Below are 27265 nucleotides of genomic sequence, written 5' to 3'. Positions count from 1 at the left end.
CATGATTCGGATCGCATGCATGATCGATGACCATGCGCATCAGATCAATCATTTGGTCTCTGTAACATTGTTTAAACATAGAGTCTATGTTGGCTTTTACAGGACACATCTTTCCTTCGGCACAGCCGCACTCCACTCGCTCATCCGCAGCAGCGCTGGTAGTGGTAGACATCCTTTTCAGAATTTGTTCCAAGACGTAAACCGAGCGTTTTTAAAATCCACGACGATCCAGTGTTTTTAAAATACACGACGATCCAGTGTTTTTAAAAAATGGTTTTACAGCGCGGATTTGGCGAGTTTGTATACGACCAGCAAGGCGCCGATTTGTGTAACGACCAGAAAAATTCTGTATGTGACGGCCGAATGTAGCGACGAGATGTACATTAATGAGATTCTCTGTCTGTGTACGTGCATAACGGATTTGTGTGTGAGGTTAGTCGCTAAACATTATGGTTTTGCGATACGTGAAATTATTGAAACCGTCGTCAATTTCATAATAGAACAAAACTTGAGGGCCTGCCGAGATTTTCTTTTCTGGCTAGATAACTTGTGATGTCATGTCATCCCTAATTCATTGTATGCATGTAAATTCAACACTGTTTTGTTGAAATAAAAGTTTGAATCCTTTCACCGGATATTCTTTCTCAGAGTTCATTTTTAATGATTTAGCATACGTCCGAAGTGACCTACAATGAGTATACAGTCGTGGATACTCTAACCGGGGTAGAATGGACGGGAGTAGATGTAAGAGAAATATGAAGAAACAAACTTGTATCTGATATAAACTAGGATAGTATAATGATATAACGTAAAAGATATTTTATGAAATCGAGCAAATTCACAGAGATATCGCGACGTATGAACAAAGAGGTTGAGGGCCAAAACTAGAAAACAATCCGCGAGGCCTAGGAATTACACTATTAAATACACTATTAGTTGGTGAAAATAAGATAAGAATGTGAAAGTCGTTTAAACAAATTGATAGAATTAAGAATGAGCAAAGTCTTGGAATATTGTACTTGTTTAGATTCAACTTTATTGTCATTATGCAGAGTACAAGTACAGAGCTAATGAAATGCAGTTAGCATCTAACCAGAAGTCCAAGAATATAGTGCTTTATATACATAAAAGTGCAGAGTAAGTAAAGCTATGATATACAGAAAGTACAGTGTAGTTGCTATATACGTAGAATATCGATCAGTATATCGAGTATAAACAGAATATAAATATGAATGCAATTCAGGGATCGTATGTACATTATGAACAGAGCAATGAAGGATTATATATACATTATGAACAGCAGGAACGTGAGAACGGCTGGTAATAAATAGTCGAATGAGTGTGCAAAATTATTGTTGAACGATGTATTATATCTTATATCTTATTTTCACCAACTAAGTGTAATTCCTAGGCCTCGCGGATTGTTTTCTAGTTTTGGCCCTCAACCTCTTTGTTCATACGTCGCGATATCTCTGTGAATTTGCTCGATTTCATAAAATATCTTTTACGTTATATCATTATACTATCCTAGTTTATATCAGATACAAGTTTGTTTCTTCATATTTCTCTTACATCTACTCCCGTCCATTCTACCCCGGTTAGAGTATCCACGACTGTACACTCATTGTAGGTCACTTCAGACGTATGCTAAATCATTAAAAATGAACTCTGAGAAAGAATATCCGGTGAAAGGATTCAAACTTTTATTTCAACAAAACAGTGTTGAATTTACATGCATACAATGAATTAGGGATGACATGACATCACAAGTTATCTAGCCAGAAAATAAAATCTCGGCAGGCCCTCAAGTTTTGTTCTATTATGAAATTGACGACGGTTTCAATAATTTCACGTATCGCAAAACCATAATGTTTAGCGACTAACCTCACACACAAATCCGTTATGCACGTACACAGACAGAGAATCTCATTAATGTACATCTCGTCGCTACATTCGGCCGTCACATACAGAATTTTTCTGGTCGTTACACAAATCGGCGCCTTGCTGGTCGTATACAAACTCGCCAAATCGGGCCACGGATTATTTTTCAGTCTTCTTACATCGTCCATTTCTTTCTTGAGATTTGTTACGCGCTTGGAATCCGTCGTACAATCATGATTCGGATCGCATGCATGATCGATGACCATGCGCATCAGATCAATCATTTGGTCTCTGTAACATTGTTTAAACATAGAGTCTATGTTGGCTTTTACAGGACACATCTTTCCTTCGGCACAGCCGCACTCCACTCGCTCATCCGCAGCAGCGCTGGTAGTGGTAGACATCCTTTTCAGAATTTGTTCCAAGACGTAAACCGAGCGTTTTTAAAATCCACGACGATCCAGTGTTTTTAAAATACACGACGATCCAGTGTTTTTAAAAAATGGTTTTACAGCGCGGATTTGGCGAGTTTGTATACGACCAGCAAGGCGCCGATTTGTGTAACGACCAGAAAAATTCTGTATGTGACGGCCGAATGTAGCGACGAGATGTACATTAATGAGATTCTCTGTCTGTGTACGTGCATAACGGATTTGTGTGTGAGGTTAGTCGCTAAACATTATGGTTTTGCGATACGTGAAATTATTGAAACCGTCGTCAATTTCATAATAGAACAAAACTTGAGGGCCTGCCGAGATTTTCTTTTCTGGCTAGATAACTTGTGATGTCATGTCATCCCTAATTCATTGTATGCATGTAAATTCAACACTGTTTTGTTGAAATAAAAGTTTGAATCCTTTCACCGGATATTCTTTCTCAGAGTTCATTTTTAATGATTTAGCATACGTCCGAAGTGACCTACAATGAGTATACAGTCGTGGATACTCTAACCGGGGTAGAATGGACGGGAGTAGATGTAAGAGAAATATGAAGAAACAAACTTGTATCTGATATAAACTAGGATAGTATAATGATATAACGTAAAAGATATTTTATGAAATCGAGCAAATTCACAGAGATATCGCGACGTATGAACAAAGAGGTTGAGGGCCAAAACTAGAAAACAATCCGCTGTTTAGAGATGCATACGATGAAAATACCACATCCATGACTTTTAATGTCTAACTTTAGTGTAGTAGATGGGTTTGTATTAAGTATAAGAGTCATAACAGAAGATGGTAAGGCTCATTTTAAAAGTCGATGTAGTGGCTATTATTTGTCTTTGTGACACAGGTAGACCAGAAAAAGCTCTAAAGTGTATCACAATCTCAGTTTAAACACTCTCTTGACAATCATTTAATCATCTTGTACTCTATTTTGTTCATGTTTTTGTCTGTTTGACCAATCTCTGAGAATAGTATTTATCTAAAAAACAATGAAAAAGATGTGAATACGGTCATCGGCTATATGAACAAGAGCTCTAGATGTAGGGGCGATATTGTCATGCTGTAAAATTCCTGTGAACAGGTAGTGTATGTTTGACCGCAGTCAAAGAAAACTGCAAAACAACTTGTCAACAGATCGGTCGACTATCTCTGGTAAAAATTAATAAATAAATAAAATGATACATGTTAACGAGTCACACATTGACAATTTTTGTCTTATGTGACCATTACAGCTAAAATCACTGAATTATGAAATGCAAAAGTGTTTACGCCATTTTTCTATAACCGTTACAAAAGTGAGAACGTCGTAGTTCTCAAATGTGTTTGTATTACAATGGTAGCCCATCTAACAAATCTGGAGAAGTGGAGAAGCAAAGATGTTTAGCACATACACACGTACACTAGAGATGTTGCTTTATTTGAATCGAAGAAGATGGACGTAGGAACTGATAACATTCTTTAATGTCGTCGTGTCGTGTTTTGTCAAAATAATAGAAAAAAAAAAAAAAAAAGTTCGGGGGAAATGTTTAATAATTTTTCTTAAATGAATAGAATACGCTCACCCCGCTCTCTTTCCCACACGAGAGTTAGCATGAACTTACAGGAGTCTTAAAACATAATGTGAATTGTGTCAGCGGCTATCCGAACACGATGACTAAATCTAACGGAGTAATAAAAATATCATTTACAAATCAACATTTAACAAAAAAAAATTATACTTTAACAATTGTATTCTGAATCCTATATGCGTTGTAAACGTTAGTTTTCTTGCTATACCCTCTTTCTTAGTGATTTGGTCACTCAAATACACGAAAGCCCGTCCGAAATCTTGATACGGCTAAATCTCGAGGTGTAAGAAAAATGTCATTTACAAAACATTGGGATTCTTAGATGTGAAACACTCTTGACATGATCTGCTGGCCTGCGCTAAAATAGTCATAAATGTTTTAGCACGGCTATTTACACAAATAGTATGAGAACTGTATATTGTGTCACTCGCATAGAAAATTAATTACCGGTTTATCCGGGTCAAAAGGAAATGATGATAATAGTTGAAACATCCTTAGCTCGTACATTTCTTTCATTTTGAAAATCACAGCTGCCGGTGATTACAGTTTTTTAGTAAACCATTAAACATTACATGATGCCTACAAAATAGTCAAAGCGTATGTTTTCTGTTCTAGGTAAGAACATTTACACCGAATCTTATAGGCCGGGTAAATAATTTGAAAATAGTATTTCTGTCGAATGAGAAAAGTTCAGTTGTGCATTAAAAAAAAAATCTGATGTAGAAATTATGTTTCTGCCAAACACATCCAAAGAGACAGAGTTTTCTACTCGGGTGGATAAATTATATGAAGAGACGATGCCGGTCATCGGGTTATTTAAAAAAAATAAGACGATAGACGGTGTGCCTTGCTTTAGTGACACACAATGTGTTTAAACACTTTTCAAATTGTAGGTGTAATTATTTGACTGACTTTAAGCAAGATGGTTATTTGTTATTTTACAGTACGCATGCAATCTACAGGATAGAAGGATGGGGATACAGTAAAATACAACTATAAACTTTAAGAAAAGTTAACTTTCATTACACTATTGTAAAGGGATCTTACAGTAGGCTAAATGAAAAGCACTACGTAAAAAGGCTGAAGGCCAAACAGCTGATGGAAAACACACGTTGGGGGGATACTGTCGGTTAAATATATTGTTTTAAATAAATAATATAATATAAAATATATAAAATAGAGCTACAGCCGTTAGATATACAGGCGATCATTTTTACATTTTATTTTTGCTTTTAAATGGAGGTATTTTGGGACGGCTAAACAGAGGGCCTGCAAATGTCTTTCCTGTTCTGTGTCTGAAAGTACCGTAGATATGTGAAAGGTTTACGACCGTAGCAAACCACATAATTTACATCTCTAGGATGCATGGGTCCGCAAAACCCCTTCTTTCCTGAACCATCTTTAATGGCTGAATACGATCGAGGGTCTTTCTTCTAAAAGCTAAAACAACTTCATCTAAACTTCACAGTCTATGCTGTGACAAACAAACGAGCTCCTCAGCATACATTTAAAGCAAAATCAATATTTTAAGTTTTATTTTTAAAAAACATACAGAAAGACTTTGGTTTCATGTTTCATTGTGTGTGTGTGTGCGTGTGTGAGAGAGAGAGGGAGAGATAGAGGGAGAGGGAGAGAGAGTGTGTGTGTGTGTGTGTGTGTGTGTGTGAGAGAGAGAGAGAGGGAGAGATAGAGGGAGAGGGAGAGAGATGGTATTAAAAACTTTGAAGATGGTACTAAAAATAAGAACTTTAAAGAATATAAAGTGATTAATGCATGATGCATCTAATACAATATAATCATATATATATATATATATATATATATATATATATATATATATATATATATATGATATGATATGATATAATATGATAGAAATAATTATTTATTATATAATATTATATAATATATTTTAGATAATATATATCATCATTTTGTTGAATTAAGAAACATTTAAACAGATGTAGTGGGGGTAATGATTATTAAAAAACATTACATTAATGTTAGCTTTGAAATAATGTACACCATTGACTTAGATCATGCGGTCTGGAACTCCACCCTCGCCGCGCGGGGTGTGTGTGAAGCAGCCCCTTAGGTCTCACATACATTTCACTACGAGGACCTGTGAGATTCTGTTTATGATTTAATCATTTTATATTATTTTTTTAAGTCGTATTATTTTATTTTGGGGATATTTCATTCATGTTTGGACATCTCTCACCGGTCTAAAAAATTTAAGGGATATATTTTTTTATATGTATCATCAGAAATGTTTATTTTATATACTATGCTATCACATTTAAAATAAGTTATCTTTTTTTTTTTTTTTTTTAAGTTATACTTTTTTTTTAATTTTTTTTATTAATTGCTTTAGTAGCCTGATGTCATTATATAATTATTTATTTCCATATTCTTTAACCCCTGGAATCTGAGTGGGTTTTGGGGGGCTGGAGATATTTTGGCAGCCCCCAGACGTTGGTGTTTTTCATTATCCTAAAACGTATTAATGGCTAAAAGTCTGAATATCCCATAATATGTGATCAGCATGATTGTACATGTCTGTAATTTTGAGAAGGCGTCGTTTATGATCAGTTTTTGTTTAAAATATGTTTCAAACGTGTTTGTATATGTTGTATATGTATATGTTGAATACATGATTAAAAAATTTATGATAAATTGATTTGCTTTGGTTTAGTAACATGTCTGTTACTGCGATGTGTTTTATAAGTTTGATAAACATGTTTAAAATGTATGTTCCGCTTTAGTAACACGTTGTCATATATAATTTTATTAATATATTTTTTCATATTGTTTAAAATAGATCGCTTAAAAACTAAATTTCATTAAAAATGTACGTGCATGCAACATTTTATTGTGGTGGTACTGTAGGTGTACGGTTAAAATAAATAATTATACAGCTTTTGAAAAAAAAAAAAAATCTGTTATACTACCGTTTACTACGTTGGTAGGTTTAGGGCTGGTACAATACATATGGCTTGCATATGAATTCCACCGGAGGAAGCCGTTTCACTAAGACCGGTAGACCCGTGCATTCCTAACCGGGAGCGCTTACACGCGATGACAAACGGATTCATAGATGACAAACGGATAACGCGATGGAAAAACGTCGATTTAAGGGAGCAGAATTTTTTTTTTTTCTTTTTTCTTTTTTTTTTTCTGAAATCCTATACATAGCATTGTAGCAGGGAAAGCTAAGCACGCGTCACAGGATGTCGTCATATTTTCAAAATAAAAGTATTTTTTCATACAAAACAGTCTGGCGGTGATTGGGACATTAGACGCGTTGATATTAAGTCAAATAACACATACTTTATAGTGTTAAAATATCTGCATAATCTGCATAACATGAAGAAAATTAAGGGGATGATATGAAATATGGTTTAAAGATGCCATAGACTGTAAAAATAGCATAACAGGCTTTGATCAATGAATAGTTTTTTAAAAATATCTCTAACGTTACCAGCAGATAAAATAAGACAGCAAAAACTTGAAGAAAATTACAGGAATGAAATGTAATATGGTTTTAAAGGCTTCATAGACTAAAAAAATTAGACCATATTCTTTGTTCTGTTCAATTATATATTTTTTCCCCCGATCCTGGTAAAATGTATATTTTTAGTGATGAACAAAACTATTGTAAATGTTTTGTTTTATATTGTTTGTGAATGTATAATGTGTTTATATTCATTAAAAGAAGAAAATAAGACTTGGAGACGAATGAATGACTGAGAGGGAGAGAGAGGGGCACAAGAGATGCTAGCCGCGCACCAATCGTAATTCATAGGTGAACCGTCAGAAAACTGTCAAAAACATGGTACTCCCTCGTGAGATACAATGGTTTTAATTAAAAAATGGCTTTGAAGATATTATGATTGGTTAGTAAATTCCGACGAGTGTGCACTGTGGCGTGCTAACACAGACGCTGGATCAAAGGTGTGTGAAAATACCTCCTTTCTGCTCTCTAAAAAAATAAAATAAAAAATTGGATCTCGTTTTATCTGAAACAGTCGGTTTCAGTATATTTTTTATACAGTTTAATTTATAACCTTTTTTAAAAGAACAGAATGTTTTTTCAACCTTAGTTAAATTGCTTTATATAAATTATAGAATGTTTTAAATATGAATGTGAAATAACTAAAATGTGTTTTAGATTATATAAATTATATAATGTTTTATATATATATATATATATATATATATATAAATGTGAAATAATTAAAATGTGTTTTAGATTATATAAATTATATAATGTTTTATATATATATATATAAATGTGAAATAATTAAAATTTGTTTTCAACCTTTAATTGTTTGAGATTATATAAATTATAGGATGTTTTATATATATATAAACGTAGAACACACACGATCCCATTTATACATTGCTCATGAATGTAATGGGAGGGGGGGAAGCCGTATAACCCCCACACACACACACATAACCGTATTACTGTGACTTCAAACAAGCTAACTGACACAGAGTTCAAACAACCTAACTGACGCAAACTTCAAACAACTTCTGTCAAAACCACATGATCGATGCGTGAGGAGTCTTTCATATACCATTATAATTTAAAACTAATTAGGTCAATAGGGTAAAACTTTCTGTCAAAACCGCATGATCGATGCGTGAGGAGTCTCTCATGTACCGTTTAAACTAGCCGTCAAAACCATGATTTAGAACTAACTAGGTCAATAGGGTAAAACTTTCTGTCAAAACCACATGATCGATGCTTGCAAAGATCATAGGTTAACCCTTGATCTCTTTTATCCCGCCCATCCATCATAAGGTTACCGGAAGTTCAACCTGTCAAAAGGTCAAAGGTCAAAGTCATAAATCATCATGACAGAACCTACAGAATACTTACTACTTATGTGCACAGCAGAGAGAGAAGAACCAGTCGATTACACAGAGTACAGCAACAAACAGTTAATATGGGTCACCGGTGAGTTCAAACTGAATCACAGAATGAGTGACACTCTTGATCTTTTAGAGCTTGATGTGTCTTGAAATGTTGTCCTTTCATAATATATATACAGCTAATTTCGAATGGTGTGAATAGAGAAAGATGTTTCTTCTGTCAGGAGTAGTTACTGCATCTACTAGCAGAGTCTAAATAAACCAAACTAACCAGAAAAACCTTGATTCCTGGTTAACAGCAAACATGTATAACATTTAATGTCATGAAATAATAAAATAAAACTACAGTGGCACAAAATTGTTACTTACATAAGTGAACTTGGTGGAAACTAATCAAAAGGTGTAATAAAATGTGTTATCTGAACTATTTATAAAAGTGTTTTCATAATTAAATTTATTTTAAATATTGACCACACATTGATTCTAGGCACTGTACCAACAACACAGGACTCTTAATGTGCACACCAACACATTTTATACGATGAACATTATAAACACTTTACCAATCAATTGGTTTGCTGCTGGTGGTATAATGACAAATATTAAAGTGCAATTTTGTTTATGAAGTTTTAAATATAAATTTTTAATGTTCTGGAACTATAACTTGAATATTTTTTTTTCTGAACAGCTGCTTTGAAACAATTTAAGTTAAGTGTTTTATCAATAAACTGTCTTGCCTTGATTTGTGAACTGTATCTGTGATTGTCTTCTCAGGTGTTTCTCCTCCAGTCTCTCTGATCGTCAGTCCCAGCAGAAATCAACACTTCACATCTGTCTCTCTCTCTCTGAGCTGTGAGGAGCAGAGTAACTCTACTGGATGGACCGTGAGAAGATACACAGACACCTGGCGGCTGGAAAATTGTTCATCATCATTGTGGGGATCACAAACAGGATCTACATGTACAATCAGAGACACCAGCACAGAGGACACTGGAGTGTACTGGTGTCAGTCTGAATCTGGAGAGAAAAGTCATCCTGTTAATATCACTGTACACTGTGAGTCTGTGTTTCTGTGTTTATTCATTTCATTCATTTTTGATATAAATACTGTAGCTGGATTGTGATCTCAGTTCAATCCCCCACACAATCTTATTCCTAAATGACAGTTGATTGGATTGCTGTCTTGTGTTTTATGATAGTCATTTATTTGTTCTTGAGTGTTTTGAAAGGCACATTTAAATAACACATTATTAGTATTATTATTTATTATTATTATTATTATTGTTGTTGTTGTTGATGATACAGTCTGTCTATATTCTTACTGTTCATCAGTTGATGTTTGCTCTGTTTCTGTAGCTGGTGTGATTCTGGAGAGTCCTGTTCATCCTGTGACTGAAGGAGAAACTCTGACTCTACGCTGTTTAGATCAAAATACATCCTCACCAAAGCTCAGAGCTGATTTCTATAAAGATGGGTCACTCATCCAGAATCAAACTACAGAGATGATCATCTCTACTGTCTCAAAGTCAGACGAGGGTTTCTACTCCTGCAAACTCCCAGAGAGAGGAGAGTCACCCAAGAGCTGGATCTCAGTCACAGATGAGAGTCAATCAAACTGTGAGTTGGTTTATTTCTTCTTATGTTCTCGTTCAGATATGGTGCTTGATAAAGTGCTTGTGTGTCTCTTCTTCAGTGTCTCATTCAGGATCTCAGATCTCTGTCCTCCACACACTCACTTCTGTTCTGGCAGTTTGTCCATATCTGCTCGTGACAGTCGTGCTGATTTTCAAGTGCTACAGGATGAGAGGTAAATGTCTGTCTGGTTTATTACCTTATATTCAGTTACAATAAACACAAAAATGGGTCATCATTAAGTTACTGATGTAACAACAATGAGTTTTACATAATAATTAACTCAAATGATTTATAGGGAATTTGAATAATTAATCAGGAATATGATTAATATATATCTCAGATGACAGTTACATTAAATTTTATTGATTATGAAAAATAGCTCAATTGTCTATACCAATAACTAATTACAGGGCACTGTAACTTACTCATTAATATGTCAATATTCCATTCTTCATATCAATTATTGTGATATCTCTTACTGTAAATTACTGCAAATCAAACAGTGGTTTGTCCAGCAAACCAGATTGACCTATCAATTTTCAATAAAGTTATCACTTCTTATAATTCAAGGAAAAATATTCTCTGGTCATGAAAACATTATCCTATCCTTATGATAAATTTAGTTTCTAAATTTAAAGCTTGTAGCTAAAGATCAGACCTTTCAGTGACTCGTAATGTGAGTGGGGTGGAGTCCAAGCCAATCATGTTATATATGGGTTTTTAATAATTCAACTAGTAATACATCAAACTACAAATCACACAGAGTAAATATGCGTACGACAATACAGACAGTAAACTTTACAAGACATAACGGAATCCAAATAAAAGAGAGAGAGAGAGAGAGAGAGAGAGAGATAGAGAGAGAGAGAGAAATAAATGAGGTCACAGAACAAGCTCAGATATGGAAATCAGTCAGTAACCTTTGTGAAACCAACATGAATCAAATAATAGCAACACTTTAAAACGGCATTTAAAATCTCCATAGAAAAGTGATACTTGCAAAGTGTCCAATGTGCGTGGGCTGGAGACCGGCGCGCGCGTGTGAGCTGCTCTGTGTGATGGCCCAGCTCTAATGTGTTGGGTCTGCCACTTTCTCCCTTTGTTAGTATGGTATTTTGTGGCTGGTTTTGGTTTGTCCCTGTTCTGGTTTGCAGGAGGAGCTATGGGGGTTGTACCAAGGTGGCTAATTGATGGCCTAATTGGAGGCTGGATAAAATCAGTGCTCTCCAGCTGGCTGCTAGAGGACTGCATTCGCGAGTAGACTCTCAGCAGGGCTGTTGGCAGCCCTGCTTCTTTACCTTTTTGCACTACACCTTCACTATGTTGATCTACACAACATTTTTGATTTGTCTTACATAAACTGACTTTATGAATATTTTAGTTAATAAATATACTGTAAGGGAAACAGGTCAATTTAGCTCAAAGGGAATCATTTAAGATTTTAAAGGGAATTTGAACAGAATCACTGTTTCACGGCTGGTCACGGAGACGCCCTGCGATTCAGTGAACTAGCCGTTTAACATCAAATCTGCGCTGGATACTAATATCCAAACTATAGTGAAACACTATCAATTAGCACAGTAACAAGATCGGCAGCTTAAGACATTAACTTGTAAGCACAAAACACAAGATACTTCTCTTTTCAATATGAATAAGGCTTTATTAGATAAATCTAAGACATATAAACTAATCTAACACATAAACGCACGCACACACACATTCACACAAGTTGCAGGAATATCGAAAGTTAGGGAAAGATGAGTTTAAGAGAATGGAAATATGGAATCCCAAGTTTACAGCAATACGTTAAATTGCATAGACATGAACAACCATCAATCACGTAATTAGCCCTTGCATTGAGTTCCTCAATGTGACTAAAATTATATTAGATACACCAGCACAACAAATATCTGGGGATACGTTGCCTTAGTTTCCTGTGAAAGGGACTCCAGTTGAAAGGGGTTTCCCGGTGTCGCTGATTGGCTGGAAGTTCAGTTGGCTGAAGTGACGTCTTGGGGAGCCCGTGCTTGGGCGTTGGCTGAAGCTGGAGTTGTGTGGCTGGTCGGAGTTCAAACGCGCAGACGAGGTCGACGTTACAAAACTTAACTCAGAACACGAAACTCTCAAACGGAAAAGAAAAGAAATAAAGTTTGACGAGACTAGGTTGTGTTCCTTCTCATTGTGGCATAAGTAGCAGCAGGCAGGCACGCTGGAACCGCGCTCAAAGAACCATGATGACTAACCACATGGCTAGATGCTACAAGCTAAAGCTAGGTAGCAAAGCTACAAGCTAAGAGCAGGCATGACTGATAGCACGAGCAAGGCTGGAACTAAAAGCAGACTAAAAGCCGACATGGCTAATAGCAGCAGGCAGACTAGAACTAAAAGCAAGATTTAATCGTGTCCAAAGTTTTTAAACTTCCTTGTTGGCCACCCCTCAAATGTTGCCTTGACCAATCAGATATGGTCCTGGGGTCTGGGGTATCATAAATCACTGTTTATCTTACCAAGCATGTGGTTCTTGCCTCACAGGGTCTAATTTTGGACATGATTCCTATAACATGATTATGATATATTTTACAAATAAATGATTGTCAGGACAATATCAAGCAAGAAAATGCGATTATTTGAATACTAGACATGACTAGGTATCCTATAGTTATCAAAAGACATACACAATAAGTGATTATACATGATAGTCAAATGTGTGGGTTACACGTAAATGAATATGGAGTTAAGCAATGGAATGATTCATTCATAAGTCTTTTTTGAGTTCATTCTGGTCCATATATAATGTATAAAAAGCAGTTTCTTTGCCATTCTCTGGCAAAGGGACTTTTCTGTGAAGACAAAGGTTTAAAGCCCTTCCCCCTTAGGAATTTCAGTCTGGTTTCACTGGCTGGGGGGGAAGTCAATGCAAGTATTTAACTTGATCTCCTGGGTTTACATGTGATGTCCAGCGTTGCATTCCAATCACGAACAATAAATTTGACAATCTCTTCTTCGAATTAAAATTGTTAATAATTGTTCTATTGGTGTTAATGTTGAAAGCTGTTGTGTGAACAAGTTGGTTGGTTGGTTATCTTGCTTGGTTCCTGTGGCACTAGAACTGATTTATGACTTCCTGAGGAATTCAGCTCATGTTTCAATGCACACAGCTCTGATAGACTCTTTGATTTGTCTGATTTGACTCATTTCTGCTACAATACTTTTGTTTAAAATATACTTTGGTATAAAGGTTTCCCCTTTATGTCGTGTTCACTGTGAGCCAAGTGGCTACGACATATGGGGGCTCGTCCGACGGTTTTGAACCGATTTTGAATTTTGGAAGGTAGGCTACTATTAATTCTCATTATTTACTATAGAAGAGCGTAATGCGAGTAAAGTAGTGCTACACAATTGGCCGATTGACGTGCGTGTGTGACGTAATCGTGCTGGGCCGAATGTTTAGAGGGGATCCACACTGTTTGTATTGTGTAGTAAACATATATGTCGTGTTGCAGTGTAGAGCTTAGTTCCAACCATTTGGTTTGGTGAAGTGTTTCAGCTTGCGTAGCAGGACAGCGAATGTTTGGAGTGATCATTTAACCCCGTCTTAGAGCGTTTTTCTGCGCTGGGGATTAGGTTGGAGCGTCACTGGTGTCTGGACCAAGGACATCGCCGTGGAGAAACGACTGAATTGGCCTATGGTCGGGACAGTACGTCTCCAGCGGTATGGGTGAGTAAAGAGCTCGGTTCTTGGACACAGTGTGAAAATAGGTTAGAATAGTGGGGGTAAATGTTTAGATACGGGGAAGCTCCGTAGTTTGTTTGTCCTGTTTTGCGGGCTGTAGTTATTCACGTAAGTTAAGTTGTTTGGTTGGATAATCTGGAAGACTGATCTTTAGATTGAGTTGAGTGCTTTAGTGTGTTTGATTTGATACATTGTTGAAAGGTGGATTAAGTGCTAAATTATGAGCGCGTTGCATGATTTTTTTAGCGCTCCGTCAGAGAGTTTGTTGTTAGCCTTAACAAAAGAGCAATTGTTTAATGTAGAAGATCATTACATGATTGGATTAACGTTGTCTAAATCTGCTAAAAAAGAGCAAATAGTTGAATTTATTCGTGAACATTTAAAAGACAAACAAGTGTTGCCTAGAAATACACCGATAGACACAAATAGTACAGGGCTATCGTTTCCAGTTATACCTGTGGCAGCAAGCATGTCGTCTTCTGATAGTGGATTGACGTTTGAGCAACATAAAGAACTGTTACGAATGCAACTGGAACATAAGACACAAGAGAGTGAAAAGGATCGTTTATTGGAGTTGCAGAAACTTAAACTTCAAGAGCAGGATAAGGAAATCGAGCGTTTCAGACTCAAACTGGTAGCCGATGGTAAATTTTCCTCCAGTGGCGAAAAATCCGGTTTGGCTGGTATGATCAAATTTCTTCCCAAATTCAATGAACGTGATCCTGACGTATTTTTCTCACTATTTGAAAATGTCGCCTCTGATCGAGAGTGGGATGATGAGGATAAAATCTTGCTTTTGCATTCTCATTGTGGCATAAGTAGCAGCAGGCAGGCACGCTGGAACCGCGCTCAAAGAACCATGATGACTAACCACATGGCTAGATGCTACAAGCTAAAGCTAGGTAGCAAAGCTACAAGCTAAGAGCAGGCATGACTGATAGCACGAGCAAGGCTGGAACTAAAAGCAGACTAAAAGCCGACATGGCTAATAGCAGCAGGCAGACTAGAACTAAAAGCAAGATTTAATCGTGTCCAAAGTTTTTAAACTTCCTTGTTGGCCACCCCTCAAATGTTGCCTTGACCAATCAGATATGGTCCTGGGGTCTGGGGTATCATAAATCACTGTTTATCTTACCAAGCATGTGGTTCTTGCCTCACAGGGTCTAATTTTGGACATGATTCCTATAACATGATTATGATATATTTTACAAATAAATGATTGTCAGGACAATATCAAGCAAGAAAATGCGATTATTTGAATACTAGACATGACTAGGTATCCTATAGTTATCAAAAGACATACACAATAAGTGATTATACATGATAGTCAAATGTGTGGGTTACACGTAAATGAATATGGAGTTAAGCAATGGAATGATTCATTCATAAGTCTTTTTTGAGTTCATTCTGGTCCATATATAATGTATAAAAAGCAGTTTCTTTGCCATTCTCTGGCAAAGGGACTTTTCTGTGAAGACAAAGGTTTAAAGCCCTTCCCCCTTAGGAATTTCAGTCTGGTTTCACTGGCTGGGGGGGAAGTCAATGCAAGTATTTAACTTGATCTCCTGGGTTTACATGTGATGTCCAGCGTTGCATTCCAATCACGAACAATAAATTTGACAATCTCTTCTTCGAATTAAAATTGTTAATAATTGTTCTATTGGTGTTAATGTTGAAAGCTGTTGTGTGAACAAGTTGGTTGGTTGGTTATCTTGCTTGGTTCCTGTGGCACTAGAACTGATTTATGACTTCCTGAGGAATTCAGCTCATGTTTCAATGCACACAGCTCTGATAGACTCTTTGATTTGTCTGATTTGACTCATTTCTGCTACAATACTTTTGTTTAAAATATACTTTGGTATAAAGGTTTCCCCTTTATGTCGTGTTCACTGTGAGCCAAGTGGCTACGACATATGGGGGCTCGTCCGACGGTTTTGAACCGATTTTGAATTTTGGAAGGTAGGCTACTATTAATTCTCATTATTTACTATAGAAGAGCGTAATGCGAGTAAAGTAGTGCTACACAATTGGCCGATTGACGTGCGTGTGTGACGTAATCGTGCTGGGCCGAATGTTTAGAGGGGATCCACACTGTTTGTATTGTGTAGTAAACATATATGTCGTGTTGCAGTGTAGAGCTTAGTTCCAACCATTTGGTTTGGTGAAGTGTTTCAGCTTGCGTAGCAGGACAGCGAATGTTTGGAGTGATCATTTAACCCCGTCTTAGAGCGTTTTTCTGCGCTGGGGATTAGGTTGGAGCGTCACTGGTGTCTGGACCAAGGACATCGCCGTGGAGAAACGACTGAATTGGCCTATGGTCGGGACAGTACGTCTCCAGCGGTATGGGTGAGTAAAGAGCTCGGTTCTTGGACACAGTGTGAAAATAGGTTAGAATAGTGGGGGTAAATGTTTAGATACGGGGAAGCTCCGTAGTTTGTTTGTCCTGTTTTGCGGGCTGTAGTTATTCACGTAAGTTAAGTTGTTTGGTTGGATAATCTGGAAGACTGATCTTTAGATTGAGTTGAGTGCTTTAGTGTGTTTGATTTGATACATTGTTGAAAGGTGGATTAAGTGCTAAATTATGAGCGCGTTGCATGATTTTTTTAGCGCTCCGTCAGAGAGTTTGTTGTTAGCCTTAACAAAAGAGCAATTGTTTAATGTAGAAGATCATTACATGATTGGATTAACGTTGTCTAAATCTGCTAAAAAAGAGCAAATAGTTGAATTTATTCGTGAACATTTAAAAGACAAACAAGTGTTGCCTAGAAATACACCGATAGACACAAATAGTACAGGGCTATCGTTTCCAGTTATACCTGTGGCAGCAAGCATGTCGTCTTCTGATAGTGGATTGACGTTTGAGCAACATAAAGAACTGTTACGAATGCAACTGGAACATAAGACACAAGAGAGTGAAAAGGATCGTTTATTGGAGTTGCAGAAACTTAAACTTCAAGAGCAGGATAAGGAAATCGAGCGTTTCAGACTCAAACTGGTAGCCGATGGTAAATTTTCCTCCAGTGGCGAAAAATCCGGTTTGGCTGGTATGATCAAATTTCTTCCCAAATTCAATGAACGTGATCCTGACGTATTTTTCTCACTATTTGAAAATGTCGCCTCTGATCGAGAGTGGGATGATGAGGATAAAATCTTGCTTTTGCAAACTGTATTAGTTGGGAAAGCGCAGGAAGCATTTGTTGCGTTGCCCACTACAGAGAGAAAGAACTATCAGTGTGTTAAAGATGCAGTTTTAAAATGTTACGAATTGATTCCAGAAGCGTATAGACAACGTTTCCGTAATTGGAGAAAGAGTGATCGACAAACCCATGCTGAGATAGCTAGAGAGCTCAGTAGTTTTTTCCATCGTTGGCGTACGGCTGAGGGCATTAGCAATTTTGATGATTTGTGCGACTTGGTGATTTTAGAGCAATTTAAAAACATTTTGCCAGAACGAATTGCCACTTACGTAAGTGAACATCAGGTGAGGATGGCCGCTCAGGCTGCTGTCCTAGCGGATAATTTCGTGTTAATGCACAAAAATCCTATGAGGGAGCATCCGCCAAGACATGAGTATAGTCGTAGAGAACATCGCCCTGTTCGTCCTAACACGGGTCCTTTTAATGCGGGTCCTTTTTGGAGGCCCGATTCAACTCGTAACAGAGTCAGGGACATGGATGCTGACAATAAATGTCACTATTGTTTAGAAACGGGACACTGGAAAAAAGAATGTCCAATGTTGAGCGCTCGTAATAAGAGTAAAGTAGGCAGTAGCAAACCTGTAGGCTGCGCTTCTAGTGTTTTTGCTACGAAATTACAACACTGTGTTGGATCACAGGGGGCTCTGTTAACCGTGCCCGATCGTCAACAGACGAATGTACAAGTTGGGAAGATAGACGGTGATAAAACAGCAGTGTCTAATGTTGTGGATTATACTCCGTTTATCACAGAAGGTTTCGTTTCAATGGTTGACGATGCTCAAAAAGTCCCAGTTAGAATATTACAGGATACGGGAGCATCAGAGTCTTTTATTAGTGAGTCTGTTCTACCGTTCTCTTCAGTTTCAAACACTGGAAATGTAGTTTTAATTCGTGGAATTGATCTGCAACCATTTTCAGTGCCATTGCATAAGATTCAGTTGTCTTCAGCGTTCTGCAATGGAGAGGTAACAATTGCCGTGCGTCCATCTTTACCAATAGATGGTGTCGAACTCATTTTGGGAAATAATTTGGGTGGGGGCCGTGTTTGGCCTGAAGGGTCACTACCACCTCCTGTGGTTAGAAGAGACGTTGTACCATCAGCTGAGTCTGACAAAAATCTGCAAGATTTTCCAGAGGTGTTCACTGCCTGTGCGGTGACTCGCGCAATGAGTCGCGCACAGTTGGAGAAGCCATCTGATGTGTCTAAAACGAAACTAAAATTATATATTCCAGAGTTGCCAGCATCACTTTCTCGTAGTGAAATGATTGACGCACAAAAAGACGATCTTGGCCTTCGGAAATATTTTGATTTGGCTTCAGAGTTAAGCATGGATAATAACTATTGTGTCCAAAATGGCTTGTTGCTTCGCAGGTGGTCACCGTTTGCAAACCCTGAGGTAGCAGATCCGCTGTTGCAGGTGGTTGTTCCTGAGAAATATCGTAATCTAGTGTTAAAAACTGCACACGGGGAAATGACTGGACATTACGGTGTAAAGAAAACATACAGTCATTTGTTACAGCACTTTTACTGGCCGCGGATAAAACGTGATGTGGCTAAGTTTATTAAGGAATGTCACATCTGTCAAATTGCGGGTAAACCAAATGTGTCTATTAAACCTGCGCCACTACATCCAATTCCGTCAGTAGGTACTCCATTTGAACATCTCATAATTGATTGTGTAGGTCCCTTGCCTACATCGAAATCTGGCTGCTTGTATTTGTTTACAATAATGTGTCAGGCTACGCGTTACCCTGCTGCATATGCCCTAAGAAGTATAACAACAAAGTCAATTATAAAGTCACTATCACATTTTATATCTATCTTTGGAATACCGAAGGTAATTCAAAGTGACAGGGGTTCAAACTTTACTTCTAGGACGTTTGCCGAGGCTCTAAAGCAGCTGCGCATAAAGCACAATCTAAGTAGTGCATATCATGCACAGAGCCAAGGGGCTCTGGAGCGGTTTCACGCCACTTTAAAATCTTTGTTGCGTGCTTACTGTGTTGAGATGGAAAGGGACTGGGAAGAGGGCTTACCATGGCTATTACTGGCGGCAAGAAGCGTTGTGCAGGAAAGTACAGGTTTTAGCCCGAACGAATTGGTTTTCGCTCACAAAGTGCGCTCATCTTTGTCTGTACTGAGCAGTGATCTGGATAATTCAGAACCACCAGAAAGCTTGGCGGAGTATACAAATGGGTTTCGTCGCAAACTGTTTTTGGCCTGGAAAATGGCAAGCAGTAATTTAACTGAATCTCAACAAAAAATGAAAAGAATTTATGATCGCAAGGCGGAGACTAGAGAGTTTAGTCCAGGTGACCAAGTAGTAGCATTACTGCCTATACCAGGTTCGCCTTTTAGGGCCAAGTACTCTGGTCCTTATTCTGTTGTGCGGCGGGTTTCAGCACTTAATTATTTGGTGTCTACTCCTGAGCGTAGGAGATCTACCCAATTATGTCACATAAATCTGCTCAAGCCTTATTATTCCCCAACATTGTCGGTGGGGGGTGACAAGGTTGACATGAAACCTGTGGGGTTAGCAGTTATCAAGGAGGTATTGAGCACATCTCAGGTGGCAGCTGAAGATGGGGTTCAGGGTCCGGACGATGCAGTCCTACATGGGCGTTTAAATAACACTGAGTCGCTGGCTAAGTTGGACAGTCTTTTGACTCATTTGGAGGGGAGGCAACGTGAACAGTTGAAAAGCTTAATTTTTGAGTTTTCTTCTTTATTTTCAGACATCCCAACCTGTACGAGTCTAATAGAGCACGACATAGAAGTCGGAGATGCACAGCCTATTCGGCAGAGATTTTATCGGGTTTCACCGGATAAACACAAAAGTTTGGAGGACAGTGTCCGGTATCTTTTAGATAATGGTTTGGCTAAGCCTTCTTACTCAAGCTGGGCATCACCATGCTTGTTGGTCAAAAAACCTGATAACACCTTTAGGTTTTGTACTGACTATAGGAAAGTTAACATGGTGACAAAACCAGACTCATTTCCATTACCCCGAATGGAGGACTGTGTGGACCAGGTTGGTGCTGCATGTTTTGTTAGTAAATTTGATTTGTTGAAAGGTTACTATCAAGTACCGCTTACACCTCGAGCCCAAGAGATTTCCTCTTTTATTACATCATCTGGACTTTATTCATACAACCGGATGAGCTTTGGACTTCGGAACGCACCTTCCACTTTTCAACGACTCATGAACAGAGTCGTTGTTGGGTTGGAAGGGTGCGCAGTTTATCTTGATGATGTGGTGTCCTATGCGGATACCTGGGAGCAACATCTGGCTCGCATTCGTGCACTATTTGAGAAGTTGGTGGCAGCGAATCTCACTGTGAATCTTGCGAAATGCGAGTTTGCCCAAGCCACTGTGGTTTACTTGGGCAAGGTGGTCGGTCAAGGTCAGGTACGATTGGTGAGAGCCAAAGTTTTGGCTATAGATAAGTTTCCTCCTCCGACAACAAAAAAAGAGTTGATGCGTTTCTTGGGGATGATTGGTTATTATAGAAATTTCTGTTGTAATTTTTCAACTGTCTCCCCACTTACAAATCTGCTTAAAAGTTCTGTTAAGTTTGACTGGTCCCCTGAGTGTCAGCAGGCATTTGAGAATGCAAAGCTGCTGCTGAGTTCTGCGCCTGTTTTGGCTGCGCCACAGTTAGATCAACCTTTTCAGATTCAGGTTGATGCAAGCCAGGTAGGGGCGGGCGCAATTCTTTTGCAGCGAGATAAAAATGGGGTGGATAGACCTGTTTGTTATTTTTCACGCAAGTTTAATCAACACCAAACTAATTATTCAACTATTGAGAAGGAGGCTTTGGCCTTGATCTGGGCTCTCCAAAATTTTGATGTGTATGTGGGGGGTGGCCTGCATCCAGTGGTGGTCTATTCAGACCACAATCCCCTCACTTTTCTCCACTCTTTGCAAAATTCTAACCAACGCCTTATGCGGTGGGCACTTTTCTTACAGCCATATAGACTGTCTATACGTCACATCAAGGGTGTTGAGAATTTGATGGCTGATGCACTATCTCGGGCCCCGGAGGGGTCATAGTGATTGTGTTTGTCTTTATCCTTGTCTTTTTTGGTCTCTACTGTCCTTAATTTGCTTTCCAGGCGCCAGGATTGCTGGACAGTGAGATATGAAGGAGACTGGGGGTGAGAGTGATCAATCTAGGTGAAAGTGGTGTTTCACGGGTGAGTGGCTATGAATGAGTCAGTGTGATTGAGTCTTCCAGAATGAATGTTTTTGAGATTTTGTTTTGTATTTATTTTTAGTTATTTGTGCCTGGAAATGCTGATTCAGAGTCCCATATATATGGGTCTCTGTCTTTTTAGGGGGGAGGTGTGATGGCCCAGCTCTAATGTGTTGGGTCTGCCACTTTCTCCCTTTGTTAGTATGGTATTTTGTGGCTGGTTTTGGTTTGTCCCTGTTCTGGTTTGCAGGAGGAGCTATGGGGGTTGTACCAAGGTGGCTAATTGATGGCCTAATTGGAGGCTGGATAAAATCAGTGCTCTCCAGCTGGCTGCTAGAGGACTGCATTCGCGAGTAGACTCTCAGCAGGGCTGTTGGCAGCCCTGCTTCTTTACCTTTTTGCAATACACCTTCACTATGTTGATCTACACAACATTTTTGATTTGTCTTACATAAACTGACTTTATGAATATTTTAGTTAATAAATATACTTTTGTTTAAAATATACTTTGGTGTGGTCTCCCCTTTATGTCGTGTTCACTGTGAGCCAAGTGGCTACGACATCTGGATCTTGGCGTGAGCGTGGAGTCACGTGGTCCTTTGTTCTGTCTTCGAGCGGTATTTGAAAGGTTCAACAAACAATGTTCCAGAATTCGTCTTCCTTGTGTGGAGAGGCGAATAGTTGAATAAACTTAGTAAAGAAAACAAAACAAAACAATGAAAACGAAAGCTTCCTCATATCGACGGCGATATGAGCGCGGCCCAAGGCCGCGCATGGGCCTCGCGGGAGCGACGAGGGTCGCACAGGAGAGCAGCGTGTCCGAGAACCAAGAACGAGAAGAAGAGAAGAGGGGGCGGGTCTTGTCCGGTCGGTTCTTATGGCTTGGGATGGTTCACGCCTCTTTTTGCGTAAACACCCAATGAACGTCCACGATCTGAAGCGGGGGAAAAGTTTATTTGTCTCTGTGGAAACAACCCCCTAGTGATTTAGGGGTTGTCCGATTTCATCAGGGATATTCTAGCAAGTTCGTAATTCCAGATTAAATACATTTTTCATTACTTTGCTCTAGATAAATGGGTCTGTCAAAGCATGACGATTACACAGATACCAAAAATAATATATATAAATGATCAAAACATGAAGTTACATTCAAATGCAGAATTACACACATTTAAAGATATGATTAACACATGATAACACTGCAGATAGTCCCAATTTATATGGGAAACCTCTAATGTACCGCAAAAACAATACTATATACATTAAGACTACATTTGAGTACATTTTACCATTCTTTTGTAAGGATTAGATTTCCTGTCCTGTGGTCCTGTGTGGTCGTAAAATTTTACGAGCTGCCAAGGAGTGTGGGGGTTGCAGAAAATGGCTCTCTTTGAGAAAGTTAAAATGATTCTTCTGAGAAACAATTCCAATTTATACGCTAGAAAAATTATAATCCTCGCATAACAAGGATTAACCATGGTACCAAGGTACACACAAAACATATTCAAAATACATATTATTAATAAAATGATGAAAGTAAGGAACTTCTACGAAAGGTTTCCTTTGTCTCCAGTGTTGAGAAATTTGGGGGGGGTTTTCAGGTCTCCTTTGAGGCTCGCATGGGTATCGTAAAATAATTTAAGTCCAACCAGGCTGGCGCCAGGCCAGGCATTTAGTGCAAACAGGTTTCATTTGCATGCCTGAATTTAACCCATGAATCGATGATCTGCATATCCGTTACACAGATATGCTATTTAAGCTTCTTCTCATTCTTCTTAGACTAAATTTCTGAACACTCCTCCTAGAGTTTTCAAGCTAGAACCACAAAACTCAGATCCTGCAGTCTGATCTGACTCAAGATGCTTTATCTTTTCAGACTGATCTGAATGAATCAAAAATGAAGATTAAACATCAAAAAAACTTACAATGAAGGAATGTTCAAATGAGCCAAGACTATTTAAAGGGGGGGTGAAATGCTCGTTTTCACTCAATATCCTGTTAATCTTGAGTACCTATAGAGTAGTACTGCATCCTTCATAACTCCAAAAAGTCTTTAGTTTTATTATATTCATAAGAGAAAGATAGTCTGTACCGATTTTTCCCGGAAAAACACGACCGGCTGGAGGCGTGACATGTGGGCGGAGCTAAAGAATCACAAGCGCGAGTAGGCTTTTGCGCTGAGAGCGTTTGGAAGCTGTGACATTACCGTGAGGAAAAATACATCCAAAACAAACCATGGCTAACAGTCAGATTCAGCGTATATTTATGATCCAGAATCAGATCCAGAGGCTGAAATTTAACAAGAGCAGCATCAGCAAAGGTGGTATGTGGTATGTGGTATGTACTGAAACTGTATATATTTGCTTAGCAGTTTTGGAAAATGACTAAGTTCCACTTTATGTCGTCTTTTTTTTTTCTTTTTTTTTTTTAAGCTGTACATGTGGAAAGTGTAGTTTTATGACAACATCGCATGTTGTTTACTTGATGTGCTTACGCGCCGATAGCTAAGTTAACAACACAGAGATATTTGAAGCAGTTTTACTCACCGCCTGCGGTTCAAATACACAATCGTGACCCTGTTTCGTTGGGACTGCATTATCCTTAAGAAATAAACGATGTGCAAATCCGTCGTCAAACTGGGCCTTGTTTGTAAAACAAGCATATTCGAAATGCAGGGAACAAACAAAAGCACTTGCACAACTCCGTTGATGCTCTGTAAAAATAAACTCCATCCACTGGTCCCTTAATGCTGTTTTTTTGGGGGGTAATCTGTGCAGGGTTGTCTTGCCCTGGCAACCAAAAACACACTTCTTTTGTGACATTTCGCGACGCTCTCGCTCTGATCAGTGAATGTCTGTGCTCCCAGTGCTCTGCTATACGGGAGCGCGCACTCTTCCAGGAGAAGTGCCTCAGGACCCATATAAGGAAATTCCGCTCCATCTAACGTCACACAGAGCCATACTCAGAAAAAAAAACTTTCCGAAACTTGTGACAAACCGTCAAACGTACAACTTAATTTTTGAAACTTTGTCCATGTTTAGCATGGGAATCCAACTCTTTAACAGTGTAAAAAACTCAGTATGCATGAAATAGCATTTCACCCCCCCCCCCTTAAACTCCAACTGTCAAAATTCTAACTTAAACTCCCAGAACACTTGGGGGTTTGCCAGTTGGTGGTTGGGACATGGTTATCTTAAATGGTTCAAAAGGGCTTCCAAATAACTGTCCAATGTAGTGACCACGAGACATCAGAGAGTTATTGTGAAAATTACTGTTATACAACTGAAATTGTCTCACTTCTGCTTATCTTTGACCCTACAATACACTTCTTTCCTCACTGACAAAGTACATAATTTTTTGTTTTGTCTTTTCATAGTCAAATTTAAGTATAATTAAAATATGATGGTAGGTAATTAAAAACAGTTAGAGAACTACATACATAGATGTTCAATTAAATGCTTGATTTTTTTTGTTTTGTTTATTTAACAGTTGGATCTGTTGAAGAACAAGAAACTGCAATCTGATCTTAATCTGTCATGATGGTGAGAAAACTTCAGCTTCATCCTGGAATCTTTCAGTATCTCAGTTCAGACTGAACATGACTTACTGTAAAAGTCAATTTTTTGGGAAAGACTCCTTTTGACATCTCACAGTTGTTAAAGTCAACATGAAGCAGCATCACAACTCTTGACTTCTGAGTGAGACAGAATATTAATCAGAAAATGTGTAGAGAAGAACTTGATTTTATCATTCAGGAATTAATTGGATTGTAAAAAAATTAAAACCTCTTAAGCACAAATGCTATTTTGGGGATTTCCGTTTTTCCATTTTCCTACCTAATTTTGAATGCTTCCCTATACACATGCAAAAGTGTAAGCTCACAAAGTTTGGTATCATTTTAAAGGAACCCCTTTGAAATTACATAAAACACTGTTGAAATTGATAAAAATGACAATATATGCTGTCTGTGTTATAATAAATAGGGAAAAAAACAAGGCGCTTTTTTATTTTATTTGTGTAAACTGAAGTTTGAAATAGTATAGCTCAGGCAATGAAGGGCCTAGCAACTTCAGACCAATTTCATGTTTTTCTAGCTCATGTTAGCTTATAGAGGAAAAAGGAAATTTCTTTCTATCCTAATCTATGCAAAAGTTATTCTATTCCAACTGAAGGAAGGAATAATACCATTTTTGTATAAAATTTTTGTCTAAATAAGTATGAAGTCATCTTTTGCACACTTGCAGTATGGAATAATGTGATATCTGTGTATTATTTTACAGAAAACACTCAGAAGTTACATAAAAAGCTGCTGTTTGTGACAAATAGTATTATTTATGTTGTTTCACATATGATGAACCATCTCAATACAATGTGCTTTTTTGTTTGTGTGTTTTCTGAACAGTCTTTGAAGGAGAATAAGTCAAATTGCACAATAGCAACATGCATAAAATTATAAAAAATATCTGGTCTATCACAATCTAAAATAGAATCCACAATCTCCAGCTTCATATCATTTCATTTATGTCTATTCTGCATCGTGTAAAGATTGGGAGACCTCGCCTGTCTCAAGCATATATAATATTTGATATTTTATCATCATATCTGTTTGTTTTGATTCAAAATCAGCGCTAAATCCCCTCCCCGAAGCTTGTACGCGAACTTCGGAGCGTCAACAAACAAATGTATGTTCATCCACTCAGTACTGTACTGTTTACTGTACCTTCACTGAGATGCGGTCAAATACTGTACAATAATGAAAATAAACAGATTAGCTTATTGCTAGCGGAGCTTCCAGGCTTCAAAATGAAGAATCAAATGTATAAAAGCAAGTAGCACGCGTATACGCTTACCAGATGCGTGTCCTGACCTCTCCACGGCGACGGTGGTCATCCATAACTTGTATTATGAATATTATGCTTTGTTAATCCGGAGATTCGTCCGCTTGTAGTATTCCCTCGCGTGCTCTTTGTTTAGAAGCAGCCAAAAACACAATTTCCCATCGGCCAGCGCTTCGCTGTGTCACCCCGGAGAAATAGGACTGGGCAGTCAGTGTCCACTCCCAGCCCCCGCTTTTGGGTGTACGTGCTGATTTTCACACCTGTGACTGGAGGAGACGGCTTCTGAGTGACAGCTATTAGGACTAATAGCGCTTCACAAAAGAGATCAGATGTCTATAGCAGAAGAAAGGCTTTAGGCGCATCAATATGAGTTAGAGATCTGGTCAGCGCTCACAGCGCTTTGGTCCTCTTTTGCGCACTTGTACAAAACGCTTTATATCTCAGCAATGGAAGCACGCAGAAACGTAAAAATGGTCTTGTTTGAAAGAAGAGATTCTAATCTAAAAGATTATATCGAGTATATAGGTATGTGTGGCTGTTTGTGGCTGACTGAAGCGGTGCTAAGATGGATAAATAATAATTTGCAATGAGGTGAGAAATGTTACATCGCGATTCTGTTGAAGATCATTCGATCTGTGATTGTCACACAATAATATGATCTACATCATCAGATTCCTGAGAATGAGAGCTTTCTTGTGATATATGACTTGACTGTTTTGTGAAAAATATTTTAAATACACATTCTTATGAATAATTATTCGCAATCGTTAGACGGAAATTTATGGGGGGGGGGGGGATATATTTCTTAGCTTAATTTGACTACTTTATGTATCATAAAACCCCAATGGCATTCTTTGTAAAGAAAACACTCTAAGCTTTCAAATGAACC

The 27265-nt window shown here is 38.1% G+C and overlaps 2 protein-coding genes across 3 annotated transcripts in view; both read left to right on the top strand.

Moving 5' to 3' along the window:
* LOC127987356 (sialoadhesin-like) overlaps positions 1 to 25283 on the top strand; it is a 35238-nt gene extending 9955 nt beyond the window's left edge. The window contains exons 6-10 of the mRNA XM_052589651.1: positions 8787 to 8861; positions 9551 to 9832; positions 10133 to 10393; positions 10470 to 10583; positions 25028 to 25283. Coding sequence (XP_052445611.1) covers positions 8787 to 8861; positions 9551 to 9832; positions 10133 to 10393; positions 10470 to 10583; positions 25028 to 25062 — 767 coding nt within the window. The 3' untranslated portion in view covers positions 25063 to 25283. The remainder of the gene's footprint in view (positions 1 to 8786; positions 8862 to 9550; positions 9833 to 10132; positions 10394 to 10469; positions 10584 to 25027) is intronic.
* LOC127987351 (NACHT, LRR and PYD domains-containing protein 12-like) overlaps positions 1 to 27265 on the top strand; it is a 795441-nt gene that overhangs the window by 649429 nt on the left and 118747 nt on the right. The gene's annotated exons all lie outside the window — the stretch shown is intronic.

The sequence above is a fragment of the Carassius gibelio genome, chromosome B22 (assembly GCF_023724105.1).
Source record: "Carassius gibelio isolate Cgi1373 ecotype wild population from Czech Republic chromosome B22, carGib1.2-hapl.c, whole genome shotgun sequence".
Classification (NCBI taxonomy): Eukaryota; Metazoa; Chordata; class Actinopteri; order Cypriniformes; family Cyprinidae; genus Carassius; species Carassius gibelio.
Note: the sequence above shows the minus strand (reverse complement) of the source record. Positions and strands in the feature narration are given on the sequence as shown.